General features: G+C 42.0%; 1 protein-coding gene across 4 annotated transcripts in view; it reads right to left on the bottom strand.

Annotated features, from left to right (window-relative positions):
* LOC102788851 (protein phosphatase 3 catalytic subunit alpha) overlaps positions 1-12558 on the bottom strand; it is a 71679-nt gene that overhangs the window by 16397 nt on the left and 42724 nt on the right. For all 4 annotated transcript variants that reach the window (XM_087837647.1, XM_087837649.1, XM_087837648.1 and 1 more), the window contains exons 7-8: positions 9311-9388; positions 8304-8398 (exon numbers count right to left, since the gene is read on the bottom strand). In XM_087837647.1, the coding sequence (XP_087693773.1) occupies positions 8304-8398; positions 9311-9388 (173 nt within the window). The remainder of the gene's footprint in view (positions 1-8303; positions 8399-9310; positions 9389-12558) is intronic.

Raw genomic sequence — 12558 nt, 5'->3', positions numbered from 1 at the left:
GTATTGGGGTCATGGTAGGGCTGTTCGATATAACGATATATATCGGATGACGATATAAAAATTCGATTCGATTCATTTTACGCTATCGTTTGTTTCGTGGTGTCGCAAAATAAACTGTTTACGGCAATATTTTTCATCGTTTTGATGGTCACTGTAGTGGCTATATTAATTTCTTAAAGTTTTCTCTTTCTCTTATATTTAATATAACCACACTACGGACGGACAAGCGCCTGTTTTTATGAATTGTTGTTAGCAACAACGACGGTAATAGCATCGCGTGTCCGCTTGTTTATATTCCACATAAACCTTTCACAATAAAGCTCAAGATCCTGTTGAGACTTTTCAAAATAAACTGCATCACGTGAAAGAGCAGATTATTTACGGATGAGAAGTAAAGAAGAGCTGTCAGGTGCTAAAAAATAAACCTTAGACTCAAACGTTAGAACAGGCTTTTCCCCGCAGCACGCCGTGTAATAAATACAAAGAAAACGATGGCCGTTACAATTTATGACTAAAAATGTCTTGTTTCATGCATCGGTTAAAACACTTGACTCCAGGTACACGACGCCCAGCTGGAAATAGTTTACACAAGTCGAGCTGCCCGAGATTCACAGAATTTACAGAAAATGTTACATTTTTGTGATTTATATAGTTTATATAGAGATGTTTTATATCGGGATATGAGATTTTGGTTATATCGCACAGCCCTAGGTCATAGATTGCAGTGCACAGAGCTCAGTCTCTACTGGTGGAACAAGGCAGCTGAGCTCAGCGAGCTGTGAAAGACAGAAAAAAAAAACCCCAATTTAGATTATTATTATTTAATCCTGTTGATAAAAATCTGTCCGCCAGCAAGGGCAAAGCTGCGTGTACCATCTGCCTCAAGAAAGTTGTGGTTACTTCACCCAACAAATATAATATACTCCTATGAAATGTCAGCAAAGTATGAAAAAAGAGATACCACCCAAGCCTATAATGGAGGTTTTGATTTATGACTTTATGACACATTTGGGATTTATGTCGATAAAGAGGCTGTGGTCCAGGTCCATTATTAGATTCTATCCTGTTCCCAACCACCACTTACAGCCTTCACTGTCATGATGGCTCTTACACTTGGTCGGAGGAGAATAGCCCTCAAAGTACTCAGCTGAAGAGCTAATGGTATACACACAGAAGAAACAAACATCCAAGCAATCGCTGGAAGAATAGTGATGCATTCTTCACAAGTAACCCCCCCCCCCCTTTAGTTGAAGTAAGAAAGCATTTCGGGACTGGCCTTAACATTTCTTCTTTAAAAACCTAAAACAACAAATTAATTCAGTCGCATTATGAAACACTTGATGTGGGATTCAATGTTGAAAGTCGCTTACTGTTCCTGGTTAATGATTCATTAGCTGCAGGTGCTGTGCGGAGGTGTGATTCAGCAAAACCACTGATAACTACAGAGTACCATTTGCCCGAAAAGAAAAAAGGAAAAGGTGGACAAAACTGTCGTCCACGTCCACACCGAAACCTGGACGTCGCTCAACATTTTGTCAAATGCTGTCAGTCAACTTCTGGAGATGATGGTGAATAAAACGGTTTAGAACAAAATACCTACACAAAGACTAAAAGGCGGATATTTTTTTTGCCACTTTAAGGTGATATCTACACAGTCAGCATGTGCCAATCTCTCACTTTGACAGAAGGACTCATTTAAATGCAAAAGTACAAACTGATTTCTGCAAATCAAAGTTAGCAAACTGCACAAGCATCTAAACGAAGGTAACCTGCTGTTTGGAGAAAATAAAAATCGATGCTCTGGAACATTTGGGCTCATGAGGGCGAGCACGTTTCACTGGTTAACAGAAAAGCAGTTCCTGGCGAGGAGGAAAGGAAGGAATAGATGGAAAAGTAAGGTACTAGACACAATAATGATCATTATTGTAATGAAAGTATGTATTCTTAGTTTCTAGGCAATCGATATATGAACTCATAAGTTACCCACATGTTATTTTTTTCTTATTTAAGATGAGAATATTTACAAAAATCTACATTTGCCTTAAAAAAAAATCCATACACAGTGGTTTTCAATTACTCAGATGAATAATTTAAGAGGAGAGACTTGAGTGGGTGTGGTAACTGGTGTTCACAGTAAGGGTGGAGAAAAAGCAGCAGAATAAAAGCACAAACATGCTGTGTGTTGGGTCTTTAACTTAAGCCTGCTTGACAAGACCTGCTTTTCCAAAAAGGATTACACAGCTGGCATGTATGTGTCACTCCTTATGAACTTGTCAGGTAAAGGTATTAAAAAGAAGACACAGCATTTCACCAGTATACATTTCTGCTTGTGCCATATTTTGGTATATTTTACAGTATATTTCTCAGTTTATTTTACTAAATGTCTCATTATAATCGTGATCTCCACGCACACAGAAACCAGCTCTCAAACACTGGCCACACAGTGTGCCCTGTGCGACCTCACCCATGATTAGACAGTGTTAACGTGGGTGTGGAGGAAAACATGAGAGCTGCCAAACATAAATATATCCATGCTGTATATAGCAGCCTCAGATTCTCTAATACACAAGGCCAGTCTGGTGGCCCAGATCTGAGGAAAGCAGATACTGTGGCAGGGTCACCATGGGGGACTTTCCTGCCTGAGCCCCTCTCAGATTCAAGAATAGCAAGTCATCAAACCTGGCATCCAGGCAGCTTTACCTCAGGAACAACACAATTCAGGTCAGTAAGCATTCTGATACAAATGTGTGTGTGTGTGTAGTATGCACTGAAAGTGGTGCTCAAGTAATGCTTAAACACTCATAAGTGCCAGGCAACACAATACAAACAGAAAACTTTCCTGCAGGGGAACATCCATACGCTTGTATAATTAATGCAGGATTATTATCAATATCAGCAAAACACTACTACCCGCTCGAATAAGAACAGCGCTGCATTGCTACGACACGCTCCACTCAGACGGAGCTGTGGGTGTTTATCCCTGCGCGTTGGCGTGCATGAAAGCAATCGCACACGTGGGCAGCCATTGCATAAACATCACATACTGCATAAACATCGTTGAGGCACTTGATTGAATACAGCCATGGAAGCCCAAAGGGAAAAAAGCAGCGCGGGGGAGAAGGTCAGCTCGCCTGTTGTCGCTCCTTCAAATCAGATTCCTTTTAAAGGAACAGAGACACCCAGCAACCTGCCTCGTACCAAACAAACACACTTGTTCAGGCTTTTTCCCCCCCCCCCCTTTTTTTTTTTTCAAATATAAGCGGCATTAGAGACAAATATGTATTCAGTGCCCTCATCTGTATTGTCAGGGCAGATGAGGGTGACATTAAAGCACTTTATTTTCCTCATCACTGCAAAACACAATTATATGCAGCTTTTTCATACGATGGAAGTCACTTAAGCTTGCACGGACCAGCTGAGAGTTCTGTGTCCACGGCCAGAGCATGCTGCATGACAGCCACTAGAGGGCTCTGCTGCTCCGACGGCGGATAACAGGGCAGCTGAGGCCAAGCCTGCTGCAACGGTAACACAGATATTGCAGAGAGACGCCTGCTCATTCATTATTCATAAGGGAGTGCCTCCAGCCGGTTTCCCTGGCAACGAAGACTGTTAAATCTGCTTTGAGACCAGGGGGAGATTCCCGCTGTCCTTCCGACACTCGGTGCCGACTACATATTTGCCTTTAATGCCTCGCGTATAAAGTTGCACTGGGTTAGCTTTTCACACCAGCCATTTAGAAGCTGACGCCACACGCGTGGACTGCAGGGACTGAAAAGATTTTAGAGCAGTCATTTTGGTATGAGATGGTGGGGAAAGAGGCGGTACTAATCACAAACAACTGAGGCTCAATAACCTTTGCAATGTCCGCCTAACATTTCATATTAAAGTGGCTGCTGCGTAATTGGTCTGTGCTGTCCGTGTACAGCTGAAGAACTCACGAATGATTTGAACTTTAAGAAATGAATAAGAGCATTTGCTGTATCACAGTGTGTCCTCACGATGTGCGACGTCTCGGCGAACTGGAGCCATACTGGATCTGCTCCACTTTGGCTCTAATCATGCATGAACTGAACTGCCCTACAATACAATACATCTGCTGATGTTACCACTCATTGTCCTACTTTCCAGTTTGCATTGTATGTAATTAATTGCAAAGGGATGTCAACAGGTACTTTCTGTTTAATTGAAAGGAAAACAGGAAGGAAGGAAAGAGACACGAGCGAGATGGATCAAACAACCTTTAACTGTCGTCGTGGACGAATTAAATGTTTCATGTAAACAGCTCGTGCAGCACCGCTGTCGCTTAGCTTTACTTCAATCTAAGAAACATAACCATTCGGGCTTAGTTGCTGATTTTCTGGACCAGTCAATAATGATGCAGCACAAAGCACTCCATTAATACAAAAGCACAAGTGTACAACTGCCAACTACACCCACCTCCTCTACCCTACTCCATCACTCTCTCCCCCCACTGCAGTCGCTTCTGGAGCCAAACCGAGAAAGATCAAACAGTGAAAACTGCAAAATCACTGCTGCTGAGTTTTCATTTCACACAGCCTCCCTCTGCCATGTCGCAACTGCCTGTGTCACTTTTTACTGAAGGGTTGAAGGGGTCAGAGCAGTGATGGACAGCTGGTCAGCATCTGACACTCAATGAAAAAAGGAGGACTGAGGGCTGGGGTGGCATCTAAAGCTGGAATTTATAGAATTACGTCCTAATTCATGTGTTCGTCAGTCTAACTAGCCTTCAAGTGAGTTCAGTCTACTTTTGGGAAAGGAGTCAGTTTGTGTTGCTTCAGATATCTTCCACCTCTCTGATAGGAGGTGCACTTCTCTTCTTTTTTACCCCCACGTGGAGAGGTATCATTGGTTAATCCTTCCACCCCCTAACGCGGGATTGATGGGAGCTGCCGATGCCTCCTCCCTCCTCTTTAAAATTTATGCGCCCACTCGTTTGGCCATCAATCACAGGGCCATTGCTCAGTGTGCGTGGAGCTCCAGCATGAAGCTAAGAGCACAGCAATTCATTACAGGGTCTTTACTTCTACCAAAGAACCCCACCCACAGCACTCGTTAAGAGCATCAACAGGAATGTGGGTTCGTTTCACGGACTTGTGTAATTGTCAAGTGGATGCCAAGTGAATAGGAGCAAAGTAATTTGCTTTAGTGTTGATATGAAATCTCAGAGCCTTTAAGTTGGAGTGTTTTATTCTTGTGTCCCTTTCCCTACTCATATTTGTGAAGTTTTAAAAACCCGACAGTGATTTGTAACCGTCCCTTAATTTATCCAGGTCTCCATCCAACACCATCAGAGGTGGAGGTTAGAAGAGTGTTTATATAGAGACTTCTGAACAACAGCCGAGGGCCAGTTTTTAGATACGAAACACTGTAAGATTCCTGAGATCAAGCAGAAAACTTCACGACACAGACTGTTAAACTGGTTTACACCCACTGAAGACTGAAAGGTCACAATTCATTTTTATTTTATTTTTTAAGGAGGAAACATTTTTACTAAAATTAACACAGATGGCCAAGCATCACATTAGTTGTTGTACTGAAAATTTAGAAAGTGTTTGTTACAACCAAGCGAAATGTATCCTTACATTTTGAAAAAACACAAAAATAATTGTAAAAAACTAAATAAAAACCAGCAAGTTGCAAAAAAATGGATTTAACCTAATAAATATAAGTAATTCTTGTGTCTGTTAACTTTCTGTAATGAGCAAAAAAGCATTTTTTTTTATATCAGTGCTTACTGCTCAGCTTTTAACATGATTAGATCACATTTCCATCGCGACTTTGCTCTACTGAACTGCACGGCTGCCTTCATTACTGCTTGTAGCTACATTAAGAAAATGGATTTAGTCAAAAAGTGTGCATCGTTTTGCAACGGAGAGTAAATGTTGAGAAATTGTATTTTATTTTATTTTATTTTTTTAAAGCATGTACTCTGGGGGAAGATATATTTTTATGTCTAAATGAAGTCAGTTCTGAAACAACACAAAGCAATCTTTTCTGTCTGATAACCACCAATGCCCTGGGTAGTATTTTAATCAGCTGAACATCCACCAGCTACATCTAAAAGAAGCGTTGAGACAAAATCGGGAAGAAAAATTGATATTTCGGCTGTTCTGTTATGATCTCCAGAAGACTAAACGATTCTCCGGGCAATTGGTTACCAGAACTTAAAAAACAAAACAAAACAAAAACCCAAACACGTGCTTCTCATCACTTTGTTTGTTTGGATTGTGCTGTGTTGACTGCGAGTCCTAGGAAGATTAGTTGGCATGGAACAAATAGGTTTCTAATAATAAACAAAGGCACAGTGCCACACTTCTTCACCATCTTTACTGTGTAGGGAAGGAGGCAGCTCCAAAAAAGTAAACAAACGTAACCTAATGTCTCATCAAAGATGGCACACACCTGCAAATAGGAAAGCCCTCACTTCCATGTGTAATAACCACTGCGGTGATATGGCATTTCATCAAGAGAGGCATTGCAGAACAGCACGAACTAGCCCCCATCACTCTTTCCTTCCCATTTCCTGTGGTTTTCCCACCGATGTCACCATTCCAAACGTGCCCCCACAGTTAAAGCAGATACTGTCTGTTCTCTCGGGGAAAAGTGCTGACTCACAGCACAAAGGCGAGCCCATCTCAGCGCGGGCACCGCAGCACAGCATCGTTCGTCACTAGGTGCCAAGTGATGCGGCACCAGGCCACTTCACACCAGCTCCCTCCCCAAAACTACCAGACTAAAATCAATGTTGCACAGGAAAAACAGTGCAAACCAACTTTTGTGTACACCACTGACCCAATGAAGAGTAGTTCTCTATTGGAATATATATCAATATAGATGTCGTGAGATGACCACTAGAATAGCTTCTGGGTTTTTCCAAGGGTGGCCACATAGGCAAAGACCACCCTCACAAACTAAAAGTAGACCTGAAATAGGACATAAACCACTCATTTCAGAAAAACCTCTAAGGTAAGTTGACTAGTCACGATTACGTCGACTATTAAAATTGTCGACGACTAATTTAATAGTCGAAGCATCGTTTGAAGCTTTGTAAGATCTCAAAAGACGCAGGAATAAGTAGTAGGATTTAAGAGTGTAATAACGGACTGAAACAGAAGATGGCAGCACTGCATGTACGAGGATGCCAGCTGCCGTTAAACCTCGAAGAAGAAGAAGCGGTGTCCGGTATCGTAGCTGTGTCCAAATTCAGGAACCGCATCCTCCTGTGCCCGCATTTGTAGGCCGATTTCTTTACAGCAACACGTCAAAAACTGTCCAAATTCGAAGACTCCGACAAACGCGCCCTTCATTTCCCCAGATTTGAAGGATGGGTCGCTTTGTGGCCCAACCTATCCCAGAATTCTTAGCGCGGCCCTGCTCAGTTTCCAACAATGGCGGCAGCTAGTTAGTTTTAATATTACTCTTATTACTCTTTCTGGGTCACAAAATAAACGTTTAACATATTTTCAGGCGAGAATGTAACTGTGTAAACCTCAAATATCTGCTTGGTTTATCAAGACACCACAGATTTTCAAAAGCGCTCCGACGTTTTCGGAGATGTCTGTTACCCACTAGCTCGATAGCTAGCCGGGGGCTAGGCTCACCAGAGCCCGTGAGAGCACCGGACTCCCGGCTAATCGTTTTCAAACCCACCGCCGTCTTTCGCTACTCAGGTTAACCATGATATATAAGTCACTTAGATAACTTAAAAATGTTATTGTTTGTCTTTTTTCAGTATTTTATTTGTTCCTGAGTAAATCGGTTTGGCTGAGATTAAAGTTATAGTTTTTACACAGCTGAATAAACGTCAAGCAGACAGCTGATTATCAGAAATGTGAGACGCTCCAGTGGTGCTGGTGCAATAAGCTGTACGTTTTACGTCCAATGGATCCATGATCTGATTAGTTGACTAATCGCAAAAATAATCGGTGACTAGTCGACTATCAAAATAATCTTTTGTGGCAGCCCTATCAGATATAGAAGCTGCGTCTGTCTTTTTATACAGTTTATGAATGTAGAGCAAATCTTCACAAATCACCTCCCCAAAAATCATAATATTATTAGTTATATCCACAATCATCCTGCAGTGATTTCGAAGCATTTTGAGACGTCACAGTGCTGTCATTTATCTTTAACAAATCTGACACTAACAACTCTACAGCCTGGATCGACTTGACAGTGAATATTATGTCGCCTTAGGCAAGTCATAAAACGATATGTCACAATCTAGTATTCAAAAGCTACAAGCCACAGAAGACTGATTACGACAAATCCCACGCTCTTACCTTTGTTGTTGTAGACATCTAGATAGTTAGGTGCTGAGAAGATGGTGATAAGGGACGGGAAGCCAGTGGTCTGACTCTTTCTGTACATGCGGTATCTGTGAAGTTCCAGGGAGAAGCATCAGTTAACATTTCAACTATTCATTCATGAATTACTCAACTGCATTTGACCCTTGAGATTGATTAGTAGTGATAATTTTTATTGCCTAATATTTCACCTCCAGAGAGTAAATCCCTTTGCTAAAGTCCCAAGTTCTGAGTAGTCTGATGCAACTTACAGCGACTGATGATGGGGAATGCTACGTATTTATATCTGGAATGGACTAAAGCTTCATGTTCTAGCCTAGACGATTTATTAGACCACAGACTGCAGACATGAAAACATATCTGCATATTCACTGGGGATTGCAAATTAAGTCTAAATGGGAGCCATTAACTTAATGATGTGTGGTCTGAGGTGTCTTGGGGCAGCTATCTCAACCGAGGGCCAAGGTGTCCCATGTGACCACCCAGTGGGAGTGCAATGGTAAACAACTTTGCTGCTGTGCCTCCCACTGTCTTAACCTTGCTTAGAGGAAGATTGGCTTGACACATCCACCCACCTGGCAGTGTTAAAAAAACAAAAACATTTCAAAGAGGCTTTATTTTTGTAGAAATCCTGATGAAATGCTTATCACACCTCCTGTTGTGCCAAAAGAAGTTGCTGGGTAGTTAAAATTGTAAAGGTGGCTTAATGTAAAATGCACAACACTTTTTAAACCGCACCACGAGCTGCGTGAATCATTCCTGTCGCTTCACATCTGGCCAGCTCGCTCCTCACGGAGGTTTCTTTTTCATTTCTTGGATTAACGTGGCTCCTCTCAAAGATCAGGCTGCCCTGAACTTGCTCCCAGACAGACTGGATCAAACCCCTAGGTACCAGGGGGAAGGCTTTTCATTTAATACCCCAGTCTGAATCGCTCTGCTGTGTGACAGTGGGATGGGAAAAGACAAAACACCACAGCACTCACCCAGCATCCTGTGCTTCATGGGCCCGGATGATAGATAATAAGTTATTGTGTTGTAGAAAGTCACAGACTGCAGGGTAGCTGTTGAATAAAAGAGGTATTTAGTTTACTCACATGTCAAGAAAAGACCAAGAAAGGACAATCAATAGAAAAACCAAATAAGTCATGGCTCTTTATTGATTGTGCCCAGGGAAACAGTGGCCAAGCTCTAAAACCAGCCGCACACTGAATAAAAATACATCAAGATTATTATGAAAGCCTTTAAAGGTGATCGTAACATCTAACCTGAAATTTAAAGCAGGCTCTTTCACTTCCCGAGCGAAGGAATGATAACTCATAGCTCAAATAATCACCAATAATGCAATTAATTTCTCAAAAAAGGTTCAGAACATAAGAGGAGTGAGACCATTTTCAAATGCTGGATTTTATTTTACGGAGTGACACACGGCGAAATACTTTAAGGAATAAAAGCAGGGCATTGTTTCATGCCTGAGCTTATCTTTTCAGTTTGTGAGCAGCATGACTAAAACCCTTACTGCCAGCATACTGCAGTACAATAAGGCTTCAGAGATCTTCTCTGCAGTTTGCCATCCTGCAGCGCCAGCTTCCACTAGTTATCCTTTCCTCGAGATTATTTATTTTTTTAAGAAAAAAAAGAACAAAAACAATGATCTCATTATAGGTTTTCTTGAAAAACAGCCTTCCCATCAAACATTTGAGAGATGCTTCAACCCCGCGTGAATAAAAATTAAATAAATAAAATAAAACCCCAGTGGACGCCGAGGTTTTGTTCATTTCAAAGAAACCCACGATTCGCAAAGTGAGTGACAACTCGCAATAAATGAGTGGCACCGACGCGCAACATGTGAAACGCTTCAGTGTGGGAGGATTTATTCGACAGTAACAGGGGCGAAATTCAAGAGGTTTCTCTTTTTTCCTCTCCTCCCCTGGCATCTTGCGGCGATGCAGATGAAATTTCGAGGCACTTTACAGCCCTGTGCGAGCCGCAGAAGTTAATTAAATGAGAGCATTTGAAATATCATTCGTGATGTTAAAAGGACAGGGCCCTTTTGTGTGGAGCTCCAGCTTCCCCTGCCATCAAAAACTAGGCTGGATGTTCTGTCGTCGCGCCCTTGACCGAGGCTTACATCTGGAGCTGGTCCCCAGGCGCTGCGCAACAGCTGTCCGCTTCTTCTTCTACTCTGGGTTACAACATCCTTCTCATTTTTTAAAAATCATTGCTACAATTCAGTTACTTAGTCAGTCTGCTTCAAATCCCCATCTCTCTGGGCCCGTCTCTACATACCAATTAGTTTTTCTCCCTTTTTATTCAACCCAGAAGTTAAAAACACAAAAGTGCACCAAGAAATGAACACCCCTGAATGCTCAAATCTCTTTGATTCACCGAAGTAAAATTAAGTTCTTGAATAAAATACAGGCTGGATTTTAAACTAGGTTCTTTAATCCTAGCTCGACACCTCTGCTCGACAATGAACACCACCCACACGCTGCAATCAAAACCAAACGAGACATTTTCCTCAGCAACTGCTGCACGACGAAACCTGCTGATTTTAAAATAGCTTTTTAGACTTCTCTATAATCAACGCAAAGCACCGCTGAGGTTTCATAATGGCTCTGATAAGCTGTTGTGGAGTTCTGTTCAAGTGTGATCTGCAGAGAAGTGTTTTGCAGCTTTACATTTGCATTTCCTATTGTACAGTCCTTCTGGGACACGGTCATTATCAAGCAAATTTATACAAGCAAGCGTTAATCTGACTGGCTGTTTTTTCGGATGTCTTACTCCACGCTGGCTGAAGAGATTAATTATTAAAAGTGAAGGCATTAGGAGAAATCTATCAACAATCGCGGTGCATGTAGACACAAGAACCCGTGCGTTCTGCTGGGAGTCATGTGAAAGGAGAGAGCAGATGCCATGAAGGAATTAACGACACAATGAGTTTGTTTTTCTTTACAGGGGACGAGAAATTAGAAATAAATGTTTGATTTCTCACTTGATTTCCTCCAGCAGATGTAGATGCGTGCCATATGCTGCTGTTTGGTAGTCAAGACACATTTTGGCCTAATTTGTCTTTTGGCAGTTTGCGTTCTGAGATTAGATCGTCTCCCATCTGTCCAACAACGGGGCACAGATGTTAATGTGCTCCTTGGACAACAAGAAGAGATGTACAAGAAATTACTTCGCCACGTGCGATCCAAGAGGAACTTTGCTCGTTCGCTAGGTTAAAATTAAAGCTTTAAAGTTGTTTATATGAACTGATTACAGATGTTTTTTTGTTTTTTTTTAAACATCCACTGTAGGCTTATTCATACACACTACCGAGTGGAGGCGTTTGTAAAAAGCAGCCATATCTCAAACATGTGCAATTTCACGCCTGAATAGCGTTTGTAAAAGTGTTACGAGCGTGCCTGCGGCGATGGTGTGGGGGGGATAAAGAAGCGATAGGTTTGGGGAGGAGTATTGAGGAATGGCTTTCTCTCGGTCTGGCTAAAACCGTCTCATAAATCCTGAAACTCAATGTGATGCCAATTAGCAGCAATCCCCTGGGCAGATGGAGTCGGGGGGACAACGATGAAAGAAAGACTCCAGAGGAATTCTGACCGATGTGGCAGAAGGTTAACTGGGATGCTGATACAACACAAACATGTGATCGAATCTGTCGATGAGGCAAAAAGGCCACAGAGCTTACATTTTTCCCATGTTGCTTGTCTGTGTTTATTGTGCTATGGTGTGTTGATATCTGTGCATTCCTGTATTATCCTTTTGTGTTACACATTTCGATGTTTTTTTCCTCGCTACCTAGCCTGACCTGTCTCCCCAATGTGATGTTTGTGTATTGTATGTACGGTCGGCAAGGTCTGTCATCTCGGTTGTGGGCAAAAGACCTGCAACTGACAAATAAAGGCTATCTCATCTCATCTCATCTCATTTTTGGTCAGTTAAGTGACATAAGTGACGACACGCGTGGGCAAAATAATCTTTTAACGCAGAACCACTTGTTGATCTGCAATATCGAGACTCACTCATTCTCTGAGCATCATGGGCATTAAAATACTATTAAGTAAATAGTTATGAAACACCTGGGAAAAAAAAAAGAAAATGAGAAAATGTTTATTAGGAGCCTGGGGACATCTCCAACGACTTCTGCTGCTCGCCAGAGGCACGCCGGGGCGAAGCAAGCATCACTCAGGCCGTAATGAGTGGAGGGAGTGCCGAGCGCATTTAGAAGCGG

This window comes from Neolamprologus brichardi, chromosome 3 (genome assembly GCF_056152115.1).
Source record: "Neolamprologus brichardi isolate AB-2024 chromosome 3, ASM5615211v1, whole genome shotgun sequence".
Classification (NCBI taxonomy): Eukaryota; Metazoa; Chordata; class Actinopteri; order Cichliformes; family Cichlidae; genus Neolamprologus; species Neolamprologus brichardi.
The sequence above is the reverse complement of the archived record's forward strand: the minus strand, read 5'-3'. Positions and strand labels throughout refer to the sequence as shown.